At 56.9% G+C, this 26,752-nt stretch overlaps 2 protein-coding genes across 8 annotated transcripts; one reads left to right on the top strand and one right to left on the bottom strand.

Annotated features, from left to right (window-relative positions):
* Nucleotides 1-367: 367 nt before the first annotated feature.
* On the top strand, nucleotides 368-22,198 carry STX1B (syntaxin 1B). Its single transcript, XM_055365965.2, has 10 exons — nucleotides 368-678; nucleotides 9,453-9,527; nucleotides 10,280-10,379; nucleotides 10,471-10,545; nucleotides 13,885-13,958; nucleotides 14,403-14,511; nucleotides 14,706-14,779; nucleotides 17,973-18,110; nucleotides 18,217-18,327; nucleotides 18,554-22,198. Exons 1-10 carry the CDS (start codon nucleotides 649-651, stop codon nucleotides 18,632-18,634), a joined length of 867 nt encoding a protein of 288 aa, XP_055221940.1. The 5' UTR covers nucleotides 368-648; the 3' UTR covers nucleotides 18,635-22,198.
* Nucleotides 22,199-22,306: 108 nt separating this feature from the next.
* On the bottom strand, nucleotides 22,307-26,698 carry HSD3B7 (hydroxy-delta-5-steroid dehydrogenase, 3 beta- and steroid delta-isomerase 7). Of its 7 annotated transcripts, none has more exons than XM_019012545.3 (7): nucleotides 26,148-26,296; nucleotides 25,621-25,961; nucleotides 25,248-25,403; nucleotides 24,925-25,033; nucleotides 24,752-24,851; nucleotides 24,454-24,616; nucleotides 22,307-23,688 (listed from the first exon to the last, which is right to left on the bottom strand). In XM_019012545.3, the coding sequence occupies exons 2-7, from the start codon at nucleotides 25,784-25,786 to the stop codon at nucleotides 23,273-23,275; spliced, it is 1,110 nt and encodes a 369-aa protein (XP_018868090.1). In that variant the 5' UTR covers nucleotides 25,787-25,961; nucleotides 26,148-26,296; the 3' UTR covers nucleotides 22,307-23,272. The 7 variants fall into 7 exon arrangements, with proteins under 7 accessions (XP_018868090.1, XP_018868088.1, XP_018868089.1 ...); XM_019012543.3 differs by having other exon boundaries at nucleotides 25,621-25,788; nucleotides 26,148-26,272; XM_019012544.4 differs by having other exon boundaries at nucleotides 25,621-25,792; nucleotides 26,148-26,250.
* Nucleotides 26,699-26,752: the final 54 nt, after the last annotated feature.

Genomic DNA, 26,752 nt, shown 5'->3' with positions numbered 1-26,752 from the left:
CCCAGAGGTGGTCGCGCGCAGCCTCACGCAGACACCAGACACAAAACACAGTCGCGATCTGTGTCTCCTGGAAAGGGATCCACATCCCGGCTCCCAGGTTATTCCCTGAATTCATTCCGTCACCCCCTCTTTCCGCCGGGCCACCCCACCCCCCGGGCCACCCTAGCATCTCCGCTTGGCTCTCCGCATCTCTCCCTGCTCCTCGGGCTCTGCCCACCCCCACCCGCCTCCAGGCCTCTCCCGCCCCCTCCTCGGGTGTCCCCCAAGCCCGTGACTACAACCCCCAGGCGCCCCCGGCCCGGGCGCTGCGCATGCCCCTTGCTCCCTGCGCGCTCCCGCTCCCCCCGCCCTCGCTTCCTCCTCACCTCCCTCCGCCCCCCTCCCCCGCGCTCGGCTCCCGCATCCCTCCATCCTACCCTGTGCCGCAGCCGCATCGCCACCGCAGCCCGGCAGAGCCGAGCCCGGCCCAGGCCCCTGCCCCTGCCCGGCCCTCGGCCAGTCGCCCCCGGCCCCGCCCCCGCCCGCAGGCCCCCCGCTGCGGCCGCGGCGCCCCCCGGCGCCCCCAGACCCCGGCCTCCGGCACAGAGGCGGGAGACCCGGAGCAGCAGCAGAGGCAGGAGGACGAGGAGGAGGAGGAGCCGTCGCAGGATGAAGGATCGGACTCAAGAGCTGCGGAGCGTGAGCTTGGGGGTGGGGAGAATGGGGGGGCGGGACCCCAATATTGGGGGAGCGCGTGGGGATGGAGTGGGGGAGGTGCTGGGACGTGGGGGCGAAGGATGAGATCGGAGGTTGGTAGCCGGAGCACCCCAGTATCTTCAGGCGCCTGATGTCTCTCCAGTGAACCTGCATTTTGGGGACAGTGCCTGGAAGGGGTTGGAGGCCATGAAGACACAAGGGGACAGGAGAGGTCTCAGGGGCCTCGAACACCCCGCATTCCCAGGAGGGCCCCGGGGTCTGGTCTGGGGATGGGAGAGAGTGGATATCAGGAGAAACCGGAGGAGACTGTCATCCCCTGGGCAGGTTTGCCAAAGAGAAGCATGGGGGCGGTGACTGGGCCAGGCTGAGAGTCTAGCAGGACCCAGATTCAGGGGATGCTACGGGGAAGGACACAGGTTGGGACTGAGATGCCAGCACCTGGCAGTGAATGAAGTGTGTGTGTGTGCACACGCGTGTGTCACTCCCCGTAGGGAGGGGGCATCTCTCTGAGACAGGGAGGGAAGAGGTGGCCTCCGAAGAGAGCCAGAGGGCCAGGGCCTGAGACAGGGCGACCCAGAGGTGGGAGATGGGGATGCAGAGGAGAGGGCCATGAAACACGGGCCGCGCTCTGCTTGGGGGAACTGGGGCACCCCGGGCAGTCAAGGGCTGATGCAGGCCCCAGGTCTGCAGGCCTGAAGAGGCCCGGCTCCAAGAGTCTGGCCAGGCAGTCCCTGGTTTTGGGGGGACAGGGGAAGGACTGCAGTGGAGGCTGCTACCTGGAGGAACTGGGGAGTGGGGTTCGATGAGAATGGTTTCAGGGGCAGGGAGGACGCTGGGGCATTTGGAGAAATGACCTGGGGCCCGAGGAGGCAGCACTGACAGTCCGCACTGTGCTGGGCTGGTGGTGTTATGTTAATAAGGGTACCGGCCCCGGCTGAGCTGCCCAATGCACTGAGCCTTTACAGAGAACTGGTGGGTTGTTACCCCAGGGGTTATTACCCCACTTGACAGATGAGGAAACTGAGATTCAGGTGTGGGAAGGGACTTGTCCAAGGTCACCAAGCAAGTGGGTGGGGGGCAGACTGCAATCTGGGTTTCCTGTCTGCCAGGTTGACACAGGTCTCTGCTTTTCTGGCCTTTGAAACAGAAGTTTCAGCACTGGGGGTGAAGAGCTGTCCCCTGGATTTGGGGGTGGGGACCCAGGTTACAGACAGACGAGAAGAAGGTGTTTGGAGGCAAGTGACCGCTGTCTCTGGGGACAGACAGGTTGCCAAATGGGAAGCAAGGAGGAGCTGGTGGCTGAGGGAGGGAATTTTAAAGGTTTCTTTATTACATTTTTACTGAATATACACTCAGGCATGAGGAAAGTGACAGTAATAATAAACATTGTTTGAAGTGTTTTATGCATATTCACTCATTTTGATCCTCACAGCAATCCTATGAGACTGGTTATCTCATTTCATAGATATATAAATATCTTTTTAGATATATAGATATATGTTATCTCATTTTATAGATAAGGACACTAAGCTCAGAGAGGTTAAGTAATTAGACCAAAGTCACACAGCTGGTAAAGGCAGGATTCAAACCCAGGCAGGCCGGCTTCAGCATCGGTGCTGTCAATTCCCCTCCTCAGTTTGCAGAGCAGGCTTTCATCCGTGATGTCATTAGAGCCCCACTGACCTCCTGGCAAGTGGACGGAGAGGCTCTTTCATTTTAGAGTTGGGGAAACTGAGGCCCGGAGTGGTTGAATAACTTTCCAAAGGTCACACAGCTAGCAGGTGAGGGATCCGGACTTGAACCCAGTTCCCCTGCTACCAGGACTATTCCATAACTCCAAAACTCAGGGAAATGGAAGTGGGTTGGGATCAGGTGGTGTGGAATTGGGGTACAATTCAAGAAAGAGGGAGGGAAAAGGCTAAGCGGGGTAAGGGGGAGGCAGGGGAGGGGGAGGCCTCATGAATGAGTCAGGGGCCCCTGCTCAGAGGTAAGGAATCCTGTTGGCTGTGGCTGCCGGAGGTGGTGTGGAAGGGTGAAGGGGCTGAGTGGATGTGGTGGCTTTGGTATTAGTCACAGCTCAGGGAAACTGGAGATTCAAGAGGGGGCGGGTGGGGTGGGAAAAGCTGACAGATTCGGGTAGCGTAAGGGTCTCCCTGCTACAGTTGAAAGCAAGGAGGCTGGGATGCGGGAGACACCCGGCAGGGTGTGGGGGACCTGGAAACGGGGTCTCTGAGACACTGGGAGGGATGAGGCAGGGGCGGTGGTGGGAGGGGACATTAGCCCAGGGGACTGATTGTCTTTCCAACAGTACCTTGGCATTCCCAAGGGGTTCTCAAGTCCGTTTGTCACACAGTGGTTTCGGGAGCCACACTGTCTGGGTTCAAATTCTAATTTTGCTACTTCCTGTGAGACCTTGGGCAAGTTGCTTAACCTCTCTGGTCCTCAGTTTCTTCGCGTATGAACTGGGAGAAGTAAGAGTGCCTGTTTCACAGGGTTATCCTGAGGACTGGAAGTAGTTAATATGCATCAGGTGCCTAGGAGGGGGCCTGGCGCCCAACAGTGCTGTGTGTCTGTTACCCAGCAGATGGCTTGTTTATTTCTCTTCAACACCACACAAGCCCCCTGCGATGGGCAGGACATGGCCCCTATTTTATTTTGGAGTACATTGAGGGCCAGAGGGGGTGAAAAAAACCTGACTTGTCCAAGGTCAGATAGCTTTTAACGGTCGAGGTGGGCTTGAACCAGGGTTTTCTGCGTCCAGTTTACCAGGCAACCTTGGTTGGTGCTAGGCTGGTTGTGGAGGCTGTGAAAAGGAGTTAATCAGCTAAATAGGTGTCCCAGGGTCTAAGGAGTGAAGCCAGAGTGGGGCTCAAGAGGAAAGAGCAGAGCGAGTGAGGTGGAGAGGAAGGTGGGTTATGGGAGAAGACAGGAGGCGCACAGGGAGGGCTGAGGTCTGAGACGCAGCTGTGGAGTCGGGTGGGAGAAGTGCGGAGACAACCTGGTAGGAAGGTGGGGCCTGCACTGCAGGAGCCTGAATCTGAGGCTGGACAGGATGAAGGCTGCTGAGGGACCGCCCCGTGCCCCAAAGGCCCTCAGGTATGAGGCAGGCACAGTAGGTGCTTTAGAAACGCAGCCCTGAAATCACAGGGGGCAGAGACCAACGAACCCTGGGTGATGGATCCATATCCTCCAGCTGCTCTGGGCTGCCTTTATTTATATTTTAAAAAATGTTTTTAGAGACATGGTCTTCCTCTGTTGCCTAGGCTGGAGTGCAGCGGTGCAATCACAGCTCACTGCAGCCTTGACCTCCTGGTCTCCAGGGATCCTCCTGCCTCAGCCTCTCGAGTAGCTGGGATTACAGATGCGCACCACCATGCCTGGCTAATTCTTTTTACTTTTGTAGAGATGGGGTCTATGTTGACCAGACTGGTCTTAAACTCCTGGCCTCAAATGATCCTCCCGCCACGCCCTCCCAAAGTGCTGGTATTCCAGGCATGAGCCACCGCGCTCGGCTAGCACTGGGCTTCTTTCTGCTATCCAAACACACAAGTTTACCCCTGTCCAAGGACCTTCGTGCATGCTGTTCCCTCTGCCCAGCATGCTGTTCCCTCTGCCCTGAATTCTGTTTCCCCAGCACGTGGCACAGTTGGCTCCTTCAGGACCTAGCTCAGATGTCACCTCCCCAGAAAAGCCCTGCTAACCATCCTGTAGAAATCCTTCCACAATCCCCCCCAATTCCCATGTCTCTCAATTCCATCTTTCTGCTTATCTCCCTCCTGCTATTCAGCACAATCTGAAATGGTCTTGTTCACCTCCCATTGTCTGCCTCCCCCACTGGAATGCCAGCTCCCTGGAGGCAGGCCCTTCTCGCCTGTCTTCTTCACCACGACATCGCCAGCAGCACCCAGAAGAGCACCTGGCACAAATCAGACACATCCGTTAGATGAATGAATGACTCAAGGAAGCAGAGGGAGGATGAGAAAGGGGCAGGGGGTAAGGCAGGAAAGATGGAGGAGACAGGTCAGGGTGAGAGGGCCAGGCTGCTCAGGGGGAGGGAGCAAGGAGAGGCCCCAGCCAGGGAGACAGATGGACTGAAGCAGAGGGTGGGGGAAGGGGCGCAGGGGGAGGCTGCTGCCTCCGATCAAACGATGATGTTTGCACCCCTGAGGAGCATGGGAAGCCCGTGTGTGTCAGTGCTGGGGCACGCATGTGTTTACACACACACACGTACATACACGCACACTCTCTCTGACTTTTCTGTCACCCAATTCCAGTCTCTTGCCGCCTCTGTGTTTTTGTCACCGTCTCACCATCTGTCTCTCTGGTCACTGACTTGCTGGCTCTCACTGTCACTCTTCTCCTTCCGCTTCTGTATCTGTCCTTGCCGTCACTCCACATCGACATACACACAAGGCCCGTGGTGGCTCTGGCGTGGAAGACCTGGACTTAGGGGGCCCCTGAGGAGGTCAGGCTGCAGCTGGAGGCATGGATCTGATGTGCGCAGTCCCCAGGTGCTTCTGGAAGGGGCTCAGGGGCACTGCACTCTCTCATTCAATCCCTCTCAAGTGCTCAAGGAGCTGTGCGCTGTAGAGCAGAGTGCCTGAGTTTGAGTCATCCCATCAGCTGTGTGATCTTGGGCAAGTTACCCAATCTCTCTGCGCCTCCACCTCCTCATCTGTCCAATGAGAATAAGAATACGACCTCATGGAGTGGTTGTGAGGATTAAACAAGAAATGCAGGCTGGGTGCAGTGGCTCACACCTGTCATCCCAGCGCTTTGGGAGGCCAAGGAGAGAGGATCTCTTGAGCCCAGGAGTTCGAGACCAGCCTGGGCAATATAGTGAGGTCCCATCTCTCAAAAAAAAAAAAAAAAAAAAAAGAAAAAAGAAAAAAAAAGAAGTGCAAAGCACTTGTAATAGGACCCAACTCGTGGTAATCAGCACATATATGTTACATCCTCGATTTGCACATGAGGCAACTGAGGCTTGAATCATTCACCTGTAACCTGAGGCCGCCATAAAGTAGACTGGGGCACATTTGATCATCTTTTCCTAGGTAGTCTGGTTTGCCCACAGCCTGCTTTCTTTTTGGCTGGCCTAACTTCTTCCAGAAATGGATGCTGTGCTCATTACTAAATATGCATCACTCAGAGCATGGAGGGCCCCTCAGAGCAGGGTGGGCACTTGCACCAGTCTGCTCATTTCAGTGACGAGGGAACTGGGGCCCAGGGAGGAGTCGAAGTTTGCCTGGGGTCACACAGCAAGACAGACGGAGGCTGGGAGGCCTGGCCTCCTGTCCAAGCTCTTCCTGCAGCCCTGGGCCCCTCCTACTGATTTTCTGTCCTGGCTGCAGGAGTTCAGCAGTCCTGAGGACATGGCAGAGTGGGCTTTTTAGGACCAGGAGGGACTGCCATCTGTCAGCAGGACAGAAGGGAGAGAGCCTGACATTTAGTGCCAGACAGTCCTGGGTTCAGGTCCTACCTCTGGCCTCATTTGCTGTGAAGCTTTAGTCAGGTCAGGCAACCTCTCTGAGCCTGTTTCCTTGTCTGTAACATGGAATCAGCCGATGGTAGGCATTGTTACCACTCAGCAAATGCAGAGACTAGGCTCAGGGGTAGAGCCAAATGGTCTTCTAACAGCTGACCTGGGGCAAGTTCTTTTTTTTTTTTTTAAAGAAACGGGGTCTTGCTCTGTCACCCAGGCTGGAGTGCAGTGGCACAATCACAGCTCACTGCAGTCTCTTGACCTCCTGAGCTCCAGGGATCCTCCTACCTCACCCTCCCAAGTAGCTGAGATTACAGGTGCACACCACCATGCCCAGCTAATTTTTGTATTTTTTGTAGAGACATGGTCTTGCTATGTTGCCCAGGCTGGTCTTGAACTCCTGGGTTCAAGTGATCCTCCCACCAGAGCCTCCCAAAGTGCTGGGATTACAGGCGTGAGCCACTACAACTGGCCTGAGTTATTTAGCTCTATGCCTCAGTTTCCCCATCTATAAAAGGGGGCTATAATAATACCTCCAAGGGGACTGTTATAAGAATGAAATGGATAGATATATGTGGAGCACATAGAACAGTGCCTGGCACATTGTAAAACATCATCTAAATATTTGCATAATTATAATTATGTTGGCCAATGGTCCTTACAGAGTCCTAATGAAGATTAAATGAGTTAACAAGAATGTAAGGCTTACGCAAAAAATACCATCAAGTGCTCTTGTTTTGCTAGGTTGTCCAGACACAGAGCCTTCCCCAGATTGGGACTTAGCAGGCGCTCACTGAGAGGGAAAGTAACTGGGAGCGGAAAGTCAGTGGGGGAGGTAGCCCAGTCTGGAGCCTAACAGCGGTCTTTGAGGGGCTGGATGCCCATGGTTTTCTGGCCCTATGTGGCCTGGGTGCCCTTGGGCAAGTCACTCTCCTTTTACCCCCCTGGCTTCCTGTTCCCTCATCTGTGAAATGGGGACGATGATGTTTATGCAGCTTTTCTCTCAGGGCTGGTGGTGCTGAGGATCAAAACGGATTATGGATGTAAAAGTGTTTGTAAATGGTAGAGGATTATTAGCTCCCAGCTCTCTTTGTATTTATTATACCAAATAAACCACACTTGGGCCTTCTATCATTCTTCCTGTCTTGAGGGCAAACAAATAGGTAGCCCAGGGTGCTCCAGAGATGAACCTAAGGGAGGTGGCTCCAAGAACAACAGGAGAGATTGAAATTAGATTTTAGGAAAGACTTCCTAACGTTAGCATGGGGAAGGGAGAGACACAGAGAACAGGAAAGTCCTCAGGCACCCGGGCCAGGGAGAGGCCGCATGACCCGCATGAGGCTGGTGGCTGAGTGAGTGGTTGAAGGGAGAGAAAGGGCAGAGGAAGGCTTTTGGCTCTAGGGGAAGGAGGCCTTGTAGCACAGCTGGATTTTGAGGACAGAGAAAGTGAAGAGCATCATGGTAGGCCGATGGGTCCTCAGAGGTGAGCCCAGCATCCCAGAGCCTCTCAGGGTCCCCAACTTATGCCACCTGTGCCGCCCCACTTTCTGGGGGCAGCTGTGAGCCAAGACCGAGGAAACTCCCTTTCCAGGCGGATGGTTGGGATTGTCTGGAAATTCAACACAAGCGCTGAACACATTTTCCGACACAGTGTGGGCCCAGCGTCTGTGTGAAGACTCCCTGGAGTTCCATTTGGGCTGGGCTTAGCAGGGAGGCTGGGGTGGCTTCAGGAGCGTGGAGCTGGAGGCCCCCCGGGCTGTGCGGGCTTTTCCCGGGGCTGTGGGGCACTGCTGATCCTGAGTTTTGGCTGTGTGGACTGCACCTAGGTCCCATCTGGCCCTGTCTAGGTTCAATCTGAGCTGTCTGGGATCTGTCTGGGATCTGTCTGGGATCTGTGTGAGCCTCGGCTAGTTCAGTCTGAGCCTGTCTGGTTTCTGTTAGGCCCTGTCTGCGTTCCGCTGGGACCCTGGCAAGCTCTTCTTTTTGGATTCCAACTGACTACACCCCCAGGTGGATGCTGTTTGGATCCTGTCTTGATTTCACCCAGGCTCTGGGGTTTGGATTCTGTCTGAGCTCTGGCTGGGTTCTTTTTGGAAATCAGGATGAACTCTGTATACATTTCCACTGGGACTGATCAGGGCTCCAGATGTCATTAAGCTTGATGGGCTCAGATTTTGCTGTCAGACCTCTGTCCCAAGCAGAGAAGGACTCAGGTGTGTGTAGCACAGGGCACCTCCCCTACAGCCTCTCCTGTCCAGCTCTGAGTGTGTGTGCAGACATCAGGCTCGGAGAAGCTGGAAGAACAAGCCCAGTGAGCCCTCCCAAATGTCCTCAGGGGTGCAGCTGAAAGCCAGTGTGTCCACACATGTCAGTGCGGCTCAGCTGTGAGTCTGCGTGCGGGTGAACGCCAGCATTAGTGCATCTCCGTGTGGGTGTCGGGGGGGCCTATTCCTGTGTGCCTTGGGTGTCAGCTCTTCTGTCTGTGTCTAGAGTCTGTCTGTCGGTGGCAGTGGTGCTGTGGGTGGGTAAATCTCTTTGTGTCTCTGAGCCCTGCGGGTGGAGGGTTGAGCAGCTGCAGGTTGCAACTGGGAAATCCAAGCCAGCAAGAGTAGGTGGGTGTGAAGTTGGAAGGGGCTGGATGAACGCAAGTGAATCCACTGCGAGGGAGAGCCGGCTGGGAGGGGAGGGAGAGTGGGCAGGAAGAGGGGGGCACAGGGCGCGAGGGAGGTCGGGGTGCTGCCCGTATCTCTTATCCAGCCCTCACTGCTTGCTCAACTTGGCGCCTGCCGCTGGCAGTGAAGTGACCTTGCATAGGGGACATGTCTGGTCAGGTGGGGCAGGAGAGGAAGAGAAGGAGTAAAGTGAGATCCGGGCAGGAGAGCAGGAACAGTAGGGAGATCCAGGCTCCCGGGACTCCAGTCCAGGACCCTTCACGGAGCCCAGGGTCAGTTACTGCAAGCCTGACGCTGAGCTGTTGTTGGAATATTGAAATCATCCCTATTGGCTGGTCAAGGCTGGCTCTGCGCCCCCAAGGCCACATCCACCCTGAGAGGGGGTCTTTTGCCAATTCCTTCTAAGGAATCCTTTGGGCTGACAAACACTTTTGGTGCCTTTGCCATCTCCCCTGCATGGGACCCCTCCCAGGACCCCTCCTCTGAGCCTAGAGCTGGGAGCACCTGTGTGTGCATAGCAGGGAGAGGGTGGGAGAGCTGGAGAGCCAGCCTTGGGGACCCAGGTAGGGCCTGCTCATGGACTCAGCCTTCCTTGCCCCCAGGCAAAAGACAGTGATGATGAAGAGGAGGTGGTCCACGTGGATCGGGACCACTTCATGGATGAGTTCTTTGAACAGGTAATGGGCCTCCAAGGCCCCCAGCCCCAGCGCCCAGCTCCAGCACCTAGCCCCAGCCCCAGCCCCTAGTCCCACTGCCCAGCCCCAGCCCCAGGCCCAGCACCCAGCCCCAGCCCCAGCACCCAGCCCCAGCCCCAGCCCCTAGTCCCACTGCCCAGCCCCAGCATCCAGCTCCAGTGCCCAGCCCCAGCTCCAGCCCCTAGTCCCACTGCCCAGCCCCAGCCCCAGCACCCAGCCCCAGCCCCAGCCCCAGCCCCTAGTCCCACTGCCCAGCCCCAGCCCCAGCACCCAGCCCCAGCCCCAGCCCCAGCCCCTAGTCCCACTGCCCAGCCCCAGCCCCAGCCCCAGCCCCGGCACCCAGCCCCAGCCCCAGCACCCAGCCCCAGCCCCTAGTCCCACTGCCCAGCCCCAGCCCCAGCCCCAGCCCCAGCACCCAGCCCCAGCCCCAGCCCCAGTCCCAGCACCCAGCCCCAGCCCCAGCCCCAGCACCCAGCCCCAGCCCCAGCCCCAGCCCCAGCCCCTAGTCCCACCGCCCAGCCCCAGCCCCGGCACCCAGCCCCAGCCCCAGCACCCAGCCCCTAGCCACCGACAACTTCCTTTTCCCTGTCCCCCACTTCCCTGCTCCTGCACCCTCCCTGGCTTTTTATCAGCCGTTCTGGGGCTGGTCCATCCCCCTGAACCCTGGCTGGTTCCCCTGGAACCCGTTGTTTGGCCTGACAGCTTGGCTGGGTATAGCCGATTTTCTGCTCCAGGTGGAAGAGATCCGGGGCTGCATTGAGAAACTGTCGGAGGATGTGGAGCAGGTGAAAAAACAGCATAGCGCCATCCTGGCCGCACCCAACCCAGATGAGAGTGAGTGTGGCTGCTGGTGACTGTGGGGTGGGAGGAGAAGGGGTCTGGGGTTCCCACCCAGACATCTCACTTGCCCTCGCCCTCCCTTCAGAGACCAAACAGGAGCTGGAGGATCTCACTGCAGACATCAAGAAGACGGCCAACAAGGTTCGGTCCAAATTGAAAGGTGAGGAGTACAATCCCTCAACCAGTAAGAAAAAGAACTGTGGGTGGAGCGTGGTGGCTCAGGCCTTTGGGAGGGCGAGGCGGGGCCAATTGCTCAATCCCAGGAGTTCAACACCAGCCTGGGCAACATGGCAAAACTCTGTCTCTACAAAAAATACAAAAATTAGCTGGGCCAGTTTGGGAGGCCGAGGCGGGTGAATCACGAGGTCCGGAGTTCAAGACCAGCCTGGCCAAGATGGTGAAACCCCGTCTCTACTAAAAGCACAAAAATTAGCTGGGTGTGGTGGCGGGCGCCTGTAATCCCAGCTACTCAGGAGGCTGAGGCAGAGAATTGCTTGAACCCGGGAGGTGGAGGTTACAGTGAGCTGAGATTGCGCCACTGCACTACAGTCTGGGTGACAGAGAGAGACTCTGTTTCAAAAAAAAAAAAAATTAGCTGGGCATGGTAGTACGTGCCTCTGTTCCAACTACTTGGGAGGCTGAGGCACAAGAATTGCTTGAGCCCAGGGGGTCGAGGCTGCAGTGACCCGAGATCATGCTGCTGCACTCCAGCCTGGGTTACAGATAGAGACCCTGTCTCAAACAAAAAAAAAAAAAAAAAAAAAGAGACTGGGCGTGGTAGCTCATGCCTATAATCCCAGCACTTTGGGAGGCCAAGGTGGGTGGATCACCTGAGGTTAGGAGTTCAAAATCCTAACCAAATCCGGGCCAAAATGGTGAAACCCCATCTGTACTAAAAATACAAAAATTATCCGGGCGTGGTGGCAGGCGCCTGTAATCCCAGCCACTTGGGAGGCTGAGGCAGGGGAATCACTTGAACCTGGGAGGCAGAGGTTGCAGTGAGCCGAGATCGCGCCACTGCACTCCAGCCTGGGTGACAGAGCAAGACTCCTTCTCAAAAAAAAAAAGAAAAGAACTTTGCCATCCTTTGAGCAAAACAGGCCTTTCTCTAAGGAATTTCTACAAAGTTCCAGGAGCCAGATTATTAAACAGTGAGAAAGCACAAAACCCCAGCTTTCCCCCTTGCTCCAGTTCTTTGGAGAAAGATATGATAGGAAATGAGGGAAAGGAGAGTGTTTGTCTAAATTGCATCTGAGCCCTGCTGGTTCCACCAGCATGAAGGTTCACCAGAAAAAGGTGATCTTCCGAGTGGCTTCGATTTCATTAAGTCCTCATCTCTCCTGAGCAGGCCCCCGGCATGGCACAGAGCACCCAGTGGGTGGGCCCAGCAAATGCCTCTGAATCGGTATCCTTGGCTCAGGACAGATTGGACTTGTGTGGCTGACATCAGGGGCTGGCGAGCTTTCAAGAGGGACTTGCCAAATGTTCATTTATTCACTCTAATTTAAGGACTTGGGTGCTGGTAATAACCACCTTCCCCCAAAGCACCGTGGGTTGGGAACCTCCTTGTCTGCTCATACCAGGGAAATAGCAGTGTTACCAGCATGCTGTTTTGCATGCTCCTGGTAAGTCAGTATCAGAAAACGTATGCTGAGCACCTCCAATGTCCGAGGCGCATTGCTAGGCTTTGGGGAAGAGGAGCTATATCAGCTACCTGGCCCAGAGAACACTGACCTTGGCCCAGAGAGAGAAGGGTAGTAACTCCATGCCCTCTGGACTCGAGGGGAGGCCATATGTGAGCCTCAGATGTGGATTTGTAAAAACAAGCCCTTTGTACTCAGGAGAGTCTGCTGGATGGAAACTGTCTGAATCTGGGAGCACGTTAAGTGCAAATCCAGGCAGACAGAGTCCAACCTCCACCATCAGCTCACCCTGGACAAGTCCCCTACTCTCAGCTTCCTTATCAGTACAGTAAGACAAATGAAAGCAATTTCAAAATTAGCTTGTTTTGGGGGTGGGGGGTGGGGGGCATCAAAATATTTTTTTTTCCAAAGTCATACAAAGAATCCCAATATATAAAACATAAAAGTCAGGTTGTTCTAGCTGAGCTGGAGCTGGGAGCACCTACCTGCCTGACCTCTCTTCATTCTCTGCAACAGCCCCTGAAATTCCTTCTCAGAAACAAGGTTCCTGCTGGCAGTTTAAAATCCCCTGGGCTCAATGCTTTCTCTAGGTCCATCAAGCCTTGACCCTGAACACTCTCTGTAAGACCCTGGGGAGGGCTCTGTGGGTGAGGGGTTCAGGAATAGACCAAGAAAGAAGCTGGAAAAGTGGCCGTGGTTTAGAGAAGCTGACCTTTCAGACCTCCAGGAAAGGAGAGAGGATTCTCTTAGTCCTCTTCCAGCTGGTGGCATGAGCTCAGGCTTTGGGTGTGACCTTGAGTGAGTGGTTTTGCCCACTGGAAACTGAGTTTCTAGTCTAAAACATGAGCTGATATCACTGAACTCCCAGGAATGTTGTAAAAAGTCAATGAGATCCTGTAAGAGACCCCTCCCTCCGGACTTGACCCCAGCCCCAAGGCTGACAGTCGGGCCCCAATCTGGGCCAGCCGATTCCAATATCCCTGGGCCATGTGTTGCTGGGCCAGAGCTGTCACTCAATCGGGGGAGCCTTGGGGTGCCATCCGGCCCCGTACCTCCCCCACTGCCAACAGAACGGAGGAGTGAGGCTCTTAGGAATGGCCTGGAGGCCGGTGAGGTCTGAGAGGGCCGGTGATTCATCCCTGCTGCATTTTCTGATCTCACCGAGGTAGATTTTTACCACAATCTCTTTTTTAGAAAATCGGAACGATAGTGTCAGGAGTGCTTGATCCAGAAGCAGGAATCTCAGTTAATCTGTGCACTTTTCCAGAACGTCCTTCAGAAGTGGGAATTCCCGGATAGGGGATCACCTTGCAGGGCAGGGAGAGGGCTGCTTTCTCCCTTGGAATATCCATGTGTTTGCCCTTGAATTCCCCTGGGAAAGAGGGGCCACTAGAACCTGATCCACCCGGAGGTGACTGCCTTCCCTCAGAAAAAAGGCAGGCTGTGTTCTTGCCCCCTGTCCAGAGGCTGTAGGAAGTAGGGAGCACCCCACATACATGGCCCCTTCACGCGGGCTGGGCCGGCACGCCCTCATGGAGTTGGACAGGAATTACCACTGATGGGACTTTCCAAGACCCAGTTCTGCCACTAGAACAAATAGCCCCCTTCTGTCTGGTGACCCTCTGACCCTCAGTATCCCTTCCTGCCTGCCTTCGGAACCCCCTCAAACGTCTGTTCGTCTGTTTATCTGCTGGCTCCTAACACCACTCTGGGCCACCGCTGCCCGCACTCGCCCTGGGGATGACGTTTCTCCCCGGGCCTGGCGCTGCCGCGGGGTGTTGACCATTCGTACGCCCCGGACCCCCGCCCCATGTGCCCCGGGTCTCTCGCCCATCGCTGCGCCCTCTCTCCCGCAGCGATCGAGCAAAGCATTGAACAGGAGGAGGGGCTGAACCGTTCCTCCGCGGACCTGCGCATCCGCAAGACCCAGGTAGGAGGCGGCAGCCCAGTGGGGGTCGGGCCGGGACCCAGCTGGGGAGGAGCCCAGGCTGGAGGCTGGCGGGCCAGGGCCAAGCACCGGCGGGGGCGTGGTCAGGGAGGGCTGGGGCGGGGCTCTGGGGGGCGAGGCTAGAGCGGGCGGGGCCCTGGGGCGGGGCTCTCGGAGAGGGCGGGGTCGAGCCGCATCTCAGCGCAGTAGCAGTGTCTCTAGCTGGTGTTGGCCTAAGATGGGGGTACCGGGCTGGTAGGGAACCATGAACTTGTCAGGGTTTGGGATCGCGGCCAGAGCTGAAGAAGGGACCGTAAACTAATTCAGCGCGTCCTCCTTATTCCGCCCATGCACTGCCTCCTCACCTGCCTCGGTCTCTGCTCCCTGACTCCCTCCCTGATCCCTGACTACCTCCCTGATCCGTCTGTCCTCCCACCCCCACCGTAGCACTCCACACTGTCCCGGAAGTTCGTGGAGGTAATGACCGAATATAACGCGACCCAGTCCAAGTACCGGGACCGCTGCAAGGACCGGATCCAGCGGCAACTGGAGATCAGTGCGTGTGCCCCCCACCCCAGGATCCCAAACTCTTTGAGGCTGCCCAAGCCCCCTTCCAGGCATTTCCTCTCTGGAGGGGGCCCCTGGCTTAAGGCGGCGTGGGAGGGTGGGCCCCAGGTCCCCGCCCCATCACCCCACCTCAGGCCCCCAGGCTGTCCCAGCCCCTGAGCAGGGAGTCCTTTCTTCCCGCAGCTGGAAGGACCACCACCAACGAAGAACTGGAAGACATGCTGGAGAGCGGGAAGCTGGCCATCTTCACAGACGACGTGAGCCGCGGGTGGGGCGGGCTCTGTTTTTGGAAAATTTTTGCCTCCCCTCCCTAAGTTCAGGTTGAACTAAGGTCCTAAGTCCACCCTGGAAAAATGAGCAGCGGGAAGCCTGAGCCGGGAACTGGGGAATTCCATGGGAGCGGAGCAGGAAGGCACCCCCATCAGATGACGGAGTCGTTCGTGTGCCAGGCACTGTTCTAAGCACTTTCCATCTTCACATTCACCCACCAACTCATTTAATACTCACACATCCCCTTCGAGGAAACCCCATTTCACAGATGAGGAAAACTGGCCCAGAGAGATGAAATCACTTGGCAAGATCTCAGAGCGAGGGGGAGGGCCAGGACTTGAATCCTGTCTAGTTTCAGAGTCAGAACTCTCGATCCCTAGGATACACGACATACTCTGCTACTGAAGCAAGTCGTTTCACCAGAGAACTGATTTGCCTACATTAAAAGAAATTTTTTTTAATTAAAAAAAACTTTTTTTCTTTTTTTCTTCTTCAAGACAGAGTTTTGCTCTTGTCACCCATGCTGGAGTACAGTGGCGAGATTTCAGCTCACTGCAACCTCCGCCTCCTGTGTTCAAGCGATTCTCCTGCCCCCGCCTCCCGAGTAGCTGGGATTACAGGCGCCCACCACTCGGCCTAAAAAAAACTTTTTTTGTAGAGATGGGGGGTCTTCCTCTGTTGCCCAGGCTGGTCTCAAACTTCTGGGCTCGAGCAATCTGCCTGCCTCAGCCTCCCAAAGTGCTGGGATTACAGACGTGAACCACTGAATCCAGCCTAATTTGCCTACATTTTGAAGATTTTTTTAAAAACAAGTTTTAGTTTTGCTTAGGTTTTGTCCCCTGTGCTGCCCTTGTCCTTTTACATATGAAAAGGATGGGCTGGCCAGGCCCAGTGGCTCACGCCTGTAATCCCAGCACTTTGGGAGGCCAAGGCAGGTAGATCACCTGAGGTCAGGAGTTCGAGACCAGCCTGGCCAACATGGCAAAACTGTGTCTCTATTAAAAATACAAAAATTAGCCGGGCATGGTGGCACGTGCCTGTAATCCCAGCTACTAGGGGGCTGAGGCAGGAGGATCACTTGAACCTGGGAGGCGGAGGTTGCAGTGAGCCGAGATCTTGCCACTGCACTCCGGCCTGGGCAACAGACCGACACTCTGTCTCTTAAAAAAAGAAAGAAAGAAAGAAAGAAAGGATGGGCTTTCCCCGAACCTAGTTCTTGTTTCTCTCAGTGGACTTTTGCCCTGGCCTGCCCACTCCTGTCTCCGTTTCTGTTTCTGGTGGCAAAATGACTCTGGTTAAGGGTTCTAGACCAGGTTTAAAAGATGTGCTATGACTGTCTTAAAAGTTTTCAGCTCATTGTTATTTGGAGAACTGATCTTTGTTGAAAACGCATTGAGCAGCCCAGTGTGGTGGCTCACATCTGTAATCCCAGCATTTTGGGAGGCCAAGGAGGACGGAGGTCTTGAGCCCAGGAGTTCATAGACCAGCCTGGACAACAAAGTGAGACCCTCATCTGTACAAAAAAAATGTTTTTTTGATTTAAAAAACAATTTCTTTTCATGTAGGCAAATCAGTTCTATGGTGAAACCTGCTTTAATTAGCCAGGCATGGTGGCGTGTGCCTGTGGTCCCAGCTACTCGGGAGGCTAAGGTGGAAGGATTGCCTGAGTACAGGAGGTCAAGGCTGCAGTGAGCTATGATAGCACCACTGCACTCCAGCCTAGGTGACAGAGCAAGAACTTGTCTCAACAAAGAATAAAAACCAAAAAAAAAAAAAAAAAGACAGGGAGACTGAACACTGTCCAAACAGCCATTGGATGATTTCGGCTTATAGAATGGTCACAGGATGAGCAGGAGATGAGGGGAGAGGGAGTCTGAGCCTTGACTGCTGAAGGGAAGGTGTGGAGCCTTGGGTAGTGGGGAGCCATGGCAGGCTGTAGAGCAGAGGAGTGGCTCAATGTGGTAAGAACAGTGAGTAATTTGGGAAGTGACTCACCTGGCTGGGGCTGGGTGTTTGTGGAGAGGAGGCATATCTGACTGTGGGTCATGGTCTCTTCCCCACTGGCTTTTTTTTTTTTTTTTCGGCATGGTCTCACTCTGTGGCCCATGTTGGAGTGAAGTGAAGCAATCATAGCTCACTGCAGCCTCGACCTCCTGGGGTCAGGCAATCCTCCTGCCTCAGTTTCCTGAGTAGCTGGGACCACAGGCGCCACCATGCCCAGCTAATTTCCTTTTTTTTTTTTTTTTGATAGAAACAAAGTCTCACTATGTTGCCCAGGCTGGCCTCAAACTCCTGGGCTCAAGTGATCCTCCTGCCTTGGCCTCCCAGAGTACTGGGGTTACAAGCCTCTCCCTACTGACTCTTTTTTTTTTCTTGAGACGGAGTCTCGCTCTGTGGCTCAGGCTGGAGTGCAGTGGCACAATCTCGGCTCACTGCAAGCTCCGCCTCCCGGGTTCACGCCATTCTCCTGCCTCAGACTCCCAAGTTGCTGGGACTACAGGCGCCCACCACCACGCCCGGCTAATTTTTTGTATTTTTAGTAGAGACAGGGTTTCACCGCATTAGCCAGGATAGTCTTGGTCTGCTGACGTCGTGATCCGCCCGCCTCAGCCTCCCAAAGTTCTGGGATTACAGGCGTGAGCTACCTACTGTGCCCAGCCCTGACTCTTTTTTTTTTTGAGATGGAATTTCACTCTTGTTGCCCAGGCTGGAGTGCAGTGGCGTGATCTCAGCTCACTGCAACCTCTGCCCCCCCGGCTTCAAGCAATTCTCCTGCCTCAGCCTCCTGAGTAGCTGTGATTACAGGTGCCCACCACCACACCAGGCTAATTTTTATATTTTTCGTAGAGACGAGGTTTCGCCATGTTGGCCAGGCTGGTCTCAAACTTCTGACCTCAGGTGATCTACCCACCTCCCAAAGTGCTGGGATTACAGGCATGAGCCATCGTGCCTGACTGATGTGCACATATTAACTCACTCAGTCTTCACAGCCACCCTGTGAGGTGGGCAGTGTTATGATCCACATTTTCTAGGTGGGGAAACTGAGGCCAAGAGCAGGTAAATAATGTGCCTAAGGTTTCAGCTAGTAAATGACACCGGATTTGACCCTGGCCACTCCACTGCGGTGGAGGCGCTCATGGCGGGGAAGGGTGATTGTAGCTCTCTCCCTCGTCGCCCTAGATCAAAATGGACTCACAGATGACGAAGCAGGCGCTGAATGAGATTGAGACGAGGCACAATGAGATCATCAAGCTGGAGACCAGCATCCGCGAGCTGCATGATATGTTTGTGGACATGGCCATGCTTGTAGAGAGCCAGGTACTGGCTCTGCCACCCATGCCACTCTGGGAGCCTCCCTGGGCCTGAGGTCCCCTCTTCCAGCCCAGCCCCCATCCCTCCCTGTGCATGTCTCCTCTGTCTGCAGGGAGAGATGATTGACCGCATCGAGTACAACGTGGAACATTCTGTAGACTACGTGGAGCGAGCTGTGTCTGACACCAAGAAAGCAGTGAAATATCAGAGCAAGGCCCGGAGGGTGAGCGGGGCAGGTGGCCTGGGGGTAGGCGGGGGAGCCCAAGGCTGAGCCCGGGCTGAGGTGAGTGATGGCAGCGGGCGGGAGGCCTTATCTCTGGCTCTGACCTCTTCCTGTTTCTGTTTTCTCTCCCCTCTTCTCCCTGCCACCCTCTGCCCCGTCTGTCCCTGCATCTGTCCGTGTGTCGATCTCTCACTGTCTCCCTGTCTCACTCCTCTTTCTGCTGCAGAAGAAAATCATGATCATCATTTGCTGTGTGGTGCTGGGGGTGGTCTTGGCGTCATCCATTGGGGGGACGCTGGGCTTGTAGGCCCCCCCACCCTTCTCTCTCCCAGACCCTTCCCCCACCACATCGGGAGCAATACCCCCACCACCCCTTTCACTCCATCCCCTGCTCCAGGCTCACCCCCAAAACAGACCCAGGCAGCCCCACCCCTCCTCCACCCCCACAGCAGACCCTGGTGTCCCTGGACCTCACTGGGCCATGGACCCCCCCGCCCCCGCACGTAGATCGCAGCAGGCGTGATTACACATGCACACCAACATGCATGCCGCCAGCACATGCTCGAGACGTGTGGACACCCCAGCGTGCGTGTGCGTGTGATGTGTGTGATGTACCAGAGCACCCCCCCCACCCCCACCTTGGGTGTGTGTGCGTGGTCTGAGCTTCCCCCTTCACCGGGGCTGTTGTGTAGACTGCAGCCGAGTGTAACACAGCAGCCCATCACGCCCTCTCTGTCCTCTGTGAACAGTGTGTGTGCGTGCGTGAGACCACAGATCTGTGGACACACCATTTGTGTACGTGGAATTTTGTGTTTGAGTGTTTGAACCTAATGCAACAGCAACAAAGCCACTGATACCTGAGCCCTTTGTGTCTGCTACAAACCAGGCAGGTGGTGTGTGTGGACTCACACTCACATTCTCAGAGGATCCAGGGAGGCCCAGGTACACACAGGCCATGGCAGACACCCCATGTCTTTGTTACCCCAGGGGATGTGGCGTGTCCCAGGAGGATGTGCGTGTGTGTGTGTATGTGTCCAGGATGTGCCTGAAGTATTGATAGGTCTTCTCAGATAGAGCCCTCCACACTGTGGAGTGGACACCTGTTTTGGGAGGGCACAGAAATGTGTATTTCTTGCTACCTAGAATGCAGCTGTGTGTGGCATGCGTGTGTATGCATGTGTGTGTGTGTGTGTGTGTGTGTGTTAGGGGCTCTCTACATGGTGTGCTTTTTAATTTTTTTTTTTTTTTTTTTTTTCCGAGACGAGTCTTGCTCTGTCACCCAGGCTGGAGTGCAGTGGCGCGATCTCAGCTCACTGCAACCTGTGCCTCCCTGACTCAAGCGATTCTCATGCCTCAGCCTCCCAAGTAGCTGGGACTACAGGCGCCTGCCACCAGGCCTGGCTAATTTTAGAATTTTAGTAGAGATGAGGTTTTGACATGCTGGCCAGGCTGGTCTCAAACTCCTGACCTCAGGTGATCCGCCCACTTTGGCCTCCCTAAGTGCTGGCATTACAGGCCTGAGCCACCACGCCTGGCCTACATGATGTGTTTCTGTCCTGCCTGACCTACATGGTGTGTTTCTGCCCTGCGTATTACACACACACACACACACACACACACGTGCGTGCACACACACTTCTAAGGACGTGGCCACATCTGGCTTTGTCTCTCCAGTTGTCCTTGCCCTGCCCCCCTCCCCAGAGGTGCTGCCCAGTGCTGGTGTGGCCACACATGGCTACATCATTGTGCAGGCAGAGCTCCCTGCCTGCCCAGCCTCAGGGCTCTGCACGCTCACACCTAGATCCTCACCTTCCTCCATGTCTCTGCCCAGCATAGCCCCGAGCCCCTGGAAGCTGGTACCCCTCAGTGTGCTCACACGTGGCAAGGCCGAGGTGGCCCCAGGCAGGGGCCATACCAGGCACAAACCATGCACACTGGCATGGGTGCGGGGATCACACGAATGCCTCCTGGAAGGAAAGGGCTACTTGTAGGAATGTTACTGATGAGGCAAGATGCCAAGGACTTCCCTGCAGGGATCAAAGATCAGGACACGACCCCTTCCTCACACACCCACCTCGGACCTGGGAGAGGACTGTGTGTCCCCCACTGCCCCATCGGATGCTCTGGGCTCTGCCTCAGGGAACTCGGGTTTGGGGAAATGTTTATTTCAGAAGTACTGGAGTGGCCAGTGTGGCAGTGGCCACTCAGGGTGGGCTGGGTCCTGAGACCCATCCCGGACACCTCTCCTGCTGAACCCTCAGGCTGCTCCCCACACCAGGGTGTGACTGAAGGGTACACAGGCCTGGATTTCTGGTGTGAGGAAGGGGCTAGCACCTCCCCTGTTGTGTAGCCAGCACAGGCACAATTTGTGGGTTTGGTGGCAGGTAGGTGGTGCGTGGGAGAAAGGACAGTGTTAGAGGTCCCCACTCCGTGGCCTAGGATCATGAAAGGTGAACACACAAGCACACAAATGTGCCATGCCCTGGCATGGGGCTTATGTGTGCACAGGCGAGGCACTCGGTATGTGTGTGCGGACCCCAGGGTCCCAGGTCATGTGAAGCGTACATGTGTGTGCATTGTGTGTGTGTATTGTATGTGTACATTGTGTGTGTGTGCATTGTGTGTGCATGTGGCCAAACAGATGTGACCTCCCAGAACACAGTACCCCTCCACCTCTACCCGAGCTCAGACAGCCGAGCTCTCCCTTGTCCTGTGTGTGTGTGTCAGTGTGGCCACGTGCGTAACCCCAGGTGGGCCGTCCTGAGCTGGGGGGCTGCCTGTCCCTTCCCAGAACGCCCCTCTGCAGGACAGGAAGTCTGCCCCAAGTCTGGCCACGGCCCTCCTGCTCCCATCTCGGGCTGCTTGGGAGACATCAGAGCAGGCCCCAGCCCCCAGTCCCCTCTTCCGGCCGCCTGGACAGGACCCCCATTCAGCCCAGGTGTTTCCGGAAGTCCCATGGCCTTGGGGCCACAGGAGAAGGGTTGCAGCGTGGCTGGGGCACCACTCCCCCCACCTGGAGTGGCATTGGGCCCACAGCTGCCCATCTCTGGGCCTCAGGTGGACCAGGGGATCTGTAAGGGTCTGCTGTGCCCTTTCTATGCATCCCCCGCATCCTATGATGTGCCTGCTTGTTGGCTGCTGTCTGTGTGTGTCCTGGCATGTTGTCTGGGGGCTGGTGTCTTTTGCATGTTCTCGGACAAATGTGTGCCACCTGCCCAGGCGCCTGCAACCATTGAGCCCACATGTGCCCCACGTGTGCCCTGCGGGTGGTCCCGGGCCTGGCCAGGGCTCAGTGCTCCTCTTCCCCCTCCTCCCTGTTCCCACCCCTCACGAAGCACACTGCGTGTCCATCCCATGTACCCGTGGGTCGACACACGCTCTCGCCACGCCCTGAGCGTGTACACATGACGTGTTCTATGCATTCACCCTGCCCCCCAGCCCGCCCTGCAGAGGACAAGATGGGTGGCCCCGGCTCCCTTTCCCCTAACCGCCCCTGCCCGCTGTGCAGCCGTGTGCGTTGGCGTGTGTTTCTGTGTCGCTGGCGTGTCACGTGATGTAGCCGTGTTTGCTGACATGAGCCCCTGCCCCCTTCTCTGTTTCTCTGTTGGTTTCTAGAGCTCTCTCCCTCCCCTTCTCAGAGGGGACAGGACTCCTGGGGCCTGGCTGGGGCCCAGAGCCAGGCCACCCTCTCCTGTTAGCCCTCAGAGTCCCATTTCTCTCTATTGGTGACCAACTTGCAAATGGATAAAACACAGGAAAATCCTGCCCCCCACTTCCTCCCTGCATGTCCTGTCCCCAGAGCCCCCCACCCCACCCTGGGCCAGGTCGGGCCCTGTGGGACGGGAGAAATAGCAACCAATCCAACAGCGGGTGTGCCGTGTGCTCACTTCCTTCTGTCCCCACGTGGGATGGGCGCCGTGGGGAAGTGGACATGGGGTGGGGGGACGGGAGGGAGAGCTGGACAGACAGATGGACACAGTCGTGGATGAGGCTTTTAATCCGGGGTCGGTCAGGTACAGCATTGGGGACATCCCCAGGCCCAGGGCTGGCGATGTGCCGGGAAGGAACTTAGGTAGAGAGGTGGGAAGTGAAAGCGTAGGGAGGCCATAGCCCTCCAGAGGGGAATTCTAAGACAGACAGTTGAAGATGAGGCCTTTGAAAAACAATGGGAACATCACCTCCCAAAGAGGGACTGAGGTGGCTGGAGGAACCAGAGCCGCCTCTGCACTCTGCACTGAGGGTCGCGTGTGGATGTCAGGAGAGCAGTGTAAGCCTGTGGAGCCTCTGCTCGCTTCCTGCTCAGAAAGCCAGAAGAGAGCCGGGGCAGGCTACCAGGGCACCAGACACTCACCAAGCGGCCATCAGGACTGGGGTAAGAGGACAGAGGAAGGACACTCTGTCCCCAAACCCTCCCCTTGTGTCCTGACGGCCCTAGAACTTGGAGGTGTCAGGACACAACACAGACTCAAGGCTCCTGGATTGAAAATGTGGAGGGCTTGGGCCAGGCGCGGTGGCTCACACTTGTAGTTCCAGCGTTTTGGGAAGCCCACGTGGGAAGATCACTTGAGCCCAGGAGTTCAAGACCAGCCTGAGCAATATAGTGAGACCCTGTCTCTAAAAACAACAAAAAAAAGCCAGGTGTGGTGGCGTGCACCTGTGGTCCCAGCTGTTCAGGAGGCTGAGGCAGGAGGATTGCTTGAACCCAGGAGGTTGAGGGTGCAGTGAGCTATGATCACACCACTGCACTCCAGTCTGGGTGACAGAGCAAGACCCTGTCTCAAAAAAGAAAAAGAAAATGTGGAGGGCTGTACGACAAGGACAGCCATTCTGGCCCCAGAGCCCTGCCTCCTGCTCTGGAATGCAGCTGTCCCTTCCCGTCCAGGGTGTGAGGGCTCGGGACCTGGATGGATGTGCTGTAATGGGCCTCCAGGCCCCAGCCCCACCGTCACTGGGCTGAACCCGTAGCGGCCTGTACCCAGAGAATGGTGCGGGTCCGGCTATCCTCCCACGAGAACATGGGCTCATAGCCGAAATGGCGCTGAGCCTTGTCGGTGCTGACGGTGAAGGTGGTGTTGGCCACGGCCAGCGTGTAGGGGTTCAGCAGGGGTGCGTAGAGCACCAGTGGCCGCAGCAGCCACTGCAGCAGGGCATTGAGGGCAGCCAGGAACACCAGCAGCCAGTAGGGCAGCAGTGGGCGGGCACCCACCAGCCGCAGTCCGCAGGGGCCCAGGAACTCCATGTTGAAATCCTCGTAGCTCTTGTAGGGTGATCCATCGTAGCAGAAGTATACCTGGCCCCCCATCAGGGCTGCCCGCTGCTCCAGCTCCCGGGCTGCCAGCACGTGCATCCAGGCAACATTGCCTGCCGGTGGCGGAAGAGAGGCGGACACACCCCTGAGTGCCCTTGCAACACCACATCGAGGCTGCTTTCCTGGGCCACCCCCTCTTTGGGCCCAGGTAGTTGCCGCTCACATCCCCACAGCAGCCTGGGAAAGGCTGCCTTCTCCCTCGCCCTGGTAGTCACTTGCTCTCCTGGGCCAGCCTGCATCTGCAAAGAACCTGGGGAGAGGATAGAGAAGCCAGGACCTGCGTGGTGGGCCCTGAGAGGCTTGGGGACTGCAGGATGGAGTGGCAGGTGACCTTATTCCCTGTGTAGATGCTACTTCCTTTAAAAAAAGTTTTAGAGACAGGGTCTGTCTCTGTCATCCAGGCTGGAGTGCAGTGGTGCGGTCATAGCTCACTGCAGCCTCCAACTCCTGGGCTCAGGCCATCCTCCCGCCTCAGCCTCCTAAAGTGCTGGGATTATAGATGCGAGCCACTGAACCCAGCCCTTTTAGTGCTGTGTACACACTGTCCCTCTCCTCTCCTCTCTTGGGGAATGGCTGCTCCCATAGCTGCAATCTTCTCTGTAGCCTATGATACACTTTTTAATGTCCCAACTTGCATGGATCCTGTATTCTCTGCAGGCTGTGGAGACATAATCACAGTCTACCTTGGCCCATGTATAGACCATATTTTTCTAGCCAGAGTCCACACTTCTCTCCCGGGGCCATGTGGGTCCTGCCCCCTTCTAGAGCAAGTCCTCCTGCCATACTCTCAGCCTCCCCCTGCCTAGCCCAGTCCTCACCCACATAGACCCGGCCATGCTCCACAGAGGCCGGGATGGCCCGGAAGAGCCAACCTCCCAGGCGCAGGCCCTGGCGGTAGAAGTCCCTCATGATCTGGTGGCCTTCACCGTAGATGCCCGTGGGACGAAGGGCACACGTCACCAGGGGCAGCCCCCCACGGACCTGGTGGCAAAGGCAGGCACTGCTGAGACCTGGGACCCGACAGCTTGCTCTCGGCCCCGGCCTCCTTGGGCTGGCAGGGTAAGGGGGTGTGCAGGGCAGGAGCCCCATCTCTGCGCCTCCTTTTTCTGGGCTCACCTTCCTCCCGTTGGCCTCCAGGACCAGCCACTCAGCCAGGGCCTTGCTGCAAGGATAGGGGTGCCTGTGCACTGCTTCGTATGGGGTGTCTTCGTTGCCCCTGGTGGGAGGAGAAGGAAGACTCAATGCTGAGGGAAATGGGCTCTTAGAGGACAAGAGGGCCTGCCACTCACCTGTAGAAGGGGTGACCTTTGGTGTTAGGCCCCACAACTTCCATGCTGCTGGTGTAGACCAGGAACCGTGTTCCCGTCTGCACACAAGCCTCGATCACGTTCCGGGTGCCTGGCAGAGGAGGGGGCGTATCCAAGCTGCAGCTTCTTCCCTCTCTGCATCTTCCTCCTCCCCATCCCAGGTCCAGGGAAAACCATGACAGGTCAGGGGAGGCGGGGGCAGGGCTGTCAATAGGACAACTTGTCCCAGGGGAGTCACTGGAGGTCAAGGCCAAAGAGTGGGGAACAAACAGGCAAGATGGCCAGGAGTGTCCAGAGCTCCTCACCCTGCACGTTGACCTCATGGATGGTCTCGGGACTGGCCCTGCCAAACACGTCTACCAGCCCAGCCGTGTGGATGACCACATGGGCTCCGGCCACAGCTGCTGCCACCTCATGGGCCTGGGTCACGTCCCCCTGGATGGCAGTCACCCTCACAGGCCCTGGCCGGGGTTGGAGGACACAGGCCATGTCAGAGCTGGGGCCAGAGGCTGGGTTCATCTTCCACCCTGGAGTCACGTTCCCAATGTGACTCACTCGACCCGTCCATGTGGACAGAAACCAGCATCATCTGTTCCACTGCAGGGGTGGGGATCCCAGCTTGGGAAGGGTTGGGGAAGCGTCCACACCCTCTCCACCACAAGCTCCCCCAACAAGAACCTGTCTTCAGCTCCTCCAGCCAGGGACCCAGGTGTCGGTCAAAGACCCGCAGCTCCCCGAGCCGGGGCTCCCGCTGCAGCAGCATTCGCACCACGTGCTCTCCCAGGAAGCCGCAGCCCCCTGTGACCAGGTACACCAGCTTCTGGGCCTGTGCAGAGTCGGCCATGCCTGGCTGGGGAAGAGACCTTGGCTCATCCAGGGGCTGGCTGCCACCTGCTGCAACCACCTGTTACTGCTGGAGGTGCCCTGGAGCGGTGACGAGGCTGGCGATTGGGGGGAGGGCAGAGCTGATCCTGGGAGCTGCAGCAACCAGGCCACCTGCCGTCTGCCCCTGCTGATGTCTGAGTTATGGAGAGAGGGGCAGGCTTGGGGTGCAGGAAGGGGTCAGGGTTTAGGGAGAGAGATTTGAAGGCAGTAAAAGGGTGGGGAGGCCAGGAGTTGAGGGAGGTGGAGGGAAGGTTATAGGAAGGTGGGAAGGGCCGGATGGAGGGAAAGGCCACCTGGGCACTGGCAGCGCCTCTGCCTACCTGCAGCTGCTATCCCAGGGTGCCCAGACTGGCTCGGAGGGGCCCTCTTCTTTCGTCCAGGGCTGGCTGGCCCGCACACCGTCCTTCCGCTGGCTCCTCCTTCTCCCTCCTGCCCCATTCCAGGAACAGAGACCCGCCCAGCCACAACCCCCACCACTCTTGCCCCAAGGCGCCCCCTGGCGGCCGCTCTGTGCTCCACTGGCATCCGGGTCCAGCGGAGAACTTCGTGGGGATGAAGCTCGAACTTGCAGAGTGGGCTGAAGGGCTCTGGGGCTGTGGGTGGAGCCAGCGGTGACCTCATCCCACAGTGTGACCTCAGGCCTTCCCTCCTGCTGGGCTTCCCAGGAGGCCGGAGGTCCAGCCGCAGCTGTGATTGTAGGAAGGGGAGGCCTGACCTTGGCACCACCCTGGTGGGCACTGGTGGGGTATTCCTGGTGCGGGTGCGGCTGCTGCAGCCTGTCAGGGAGTCCGAGACAGTCTCGGACTGTCTCTGCAGGTCTGGGCTCTTGCCTGAAGGCCCCTTTACCTGCCCCACACTTCAGGTACCCACTTTTCCCTCTCTTCATCTTGCCCAACCCTCCGTGCCCTCTACCCCCAACCCCTCG

This window comes from Gorilla gorilla, chromosome 18 (assembly GCF_029281585.2).
Source record: "Gorilla gorilla gorilla isolate KB3781 chromosome 18, NHGRI_mGorGor1-v2.1_pri, whole genome shotgun sequence".
Lineage (NCBI taxonomy): Eukaryota > Metazoa > Chordata > Mammalia > Primates > Hominidae > Gorilla > Gorilla gorilla.
Note: the sequence above shows the minus strand (reverse complement) of the source record. Positions and strands in the feature narration are given on the sequence as shown.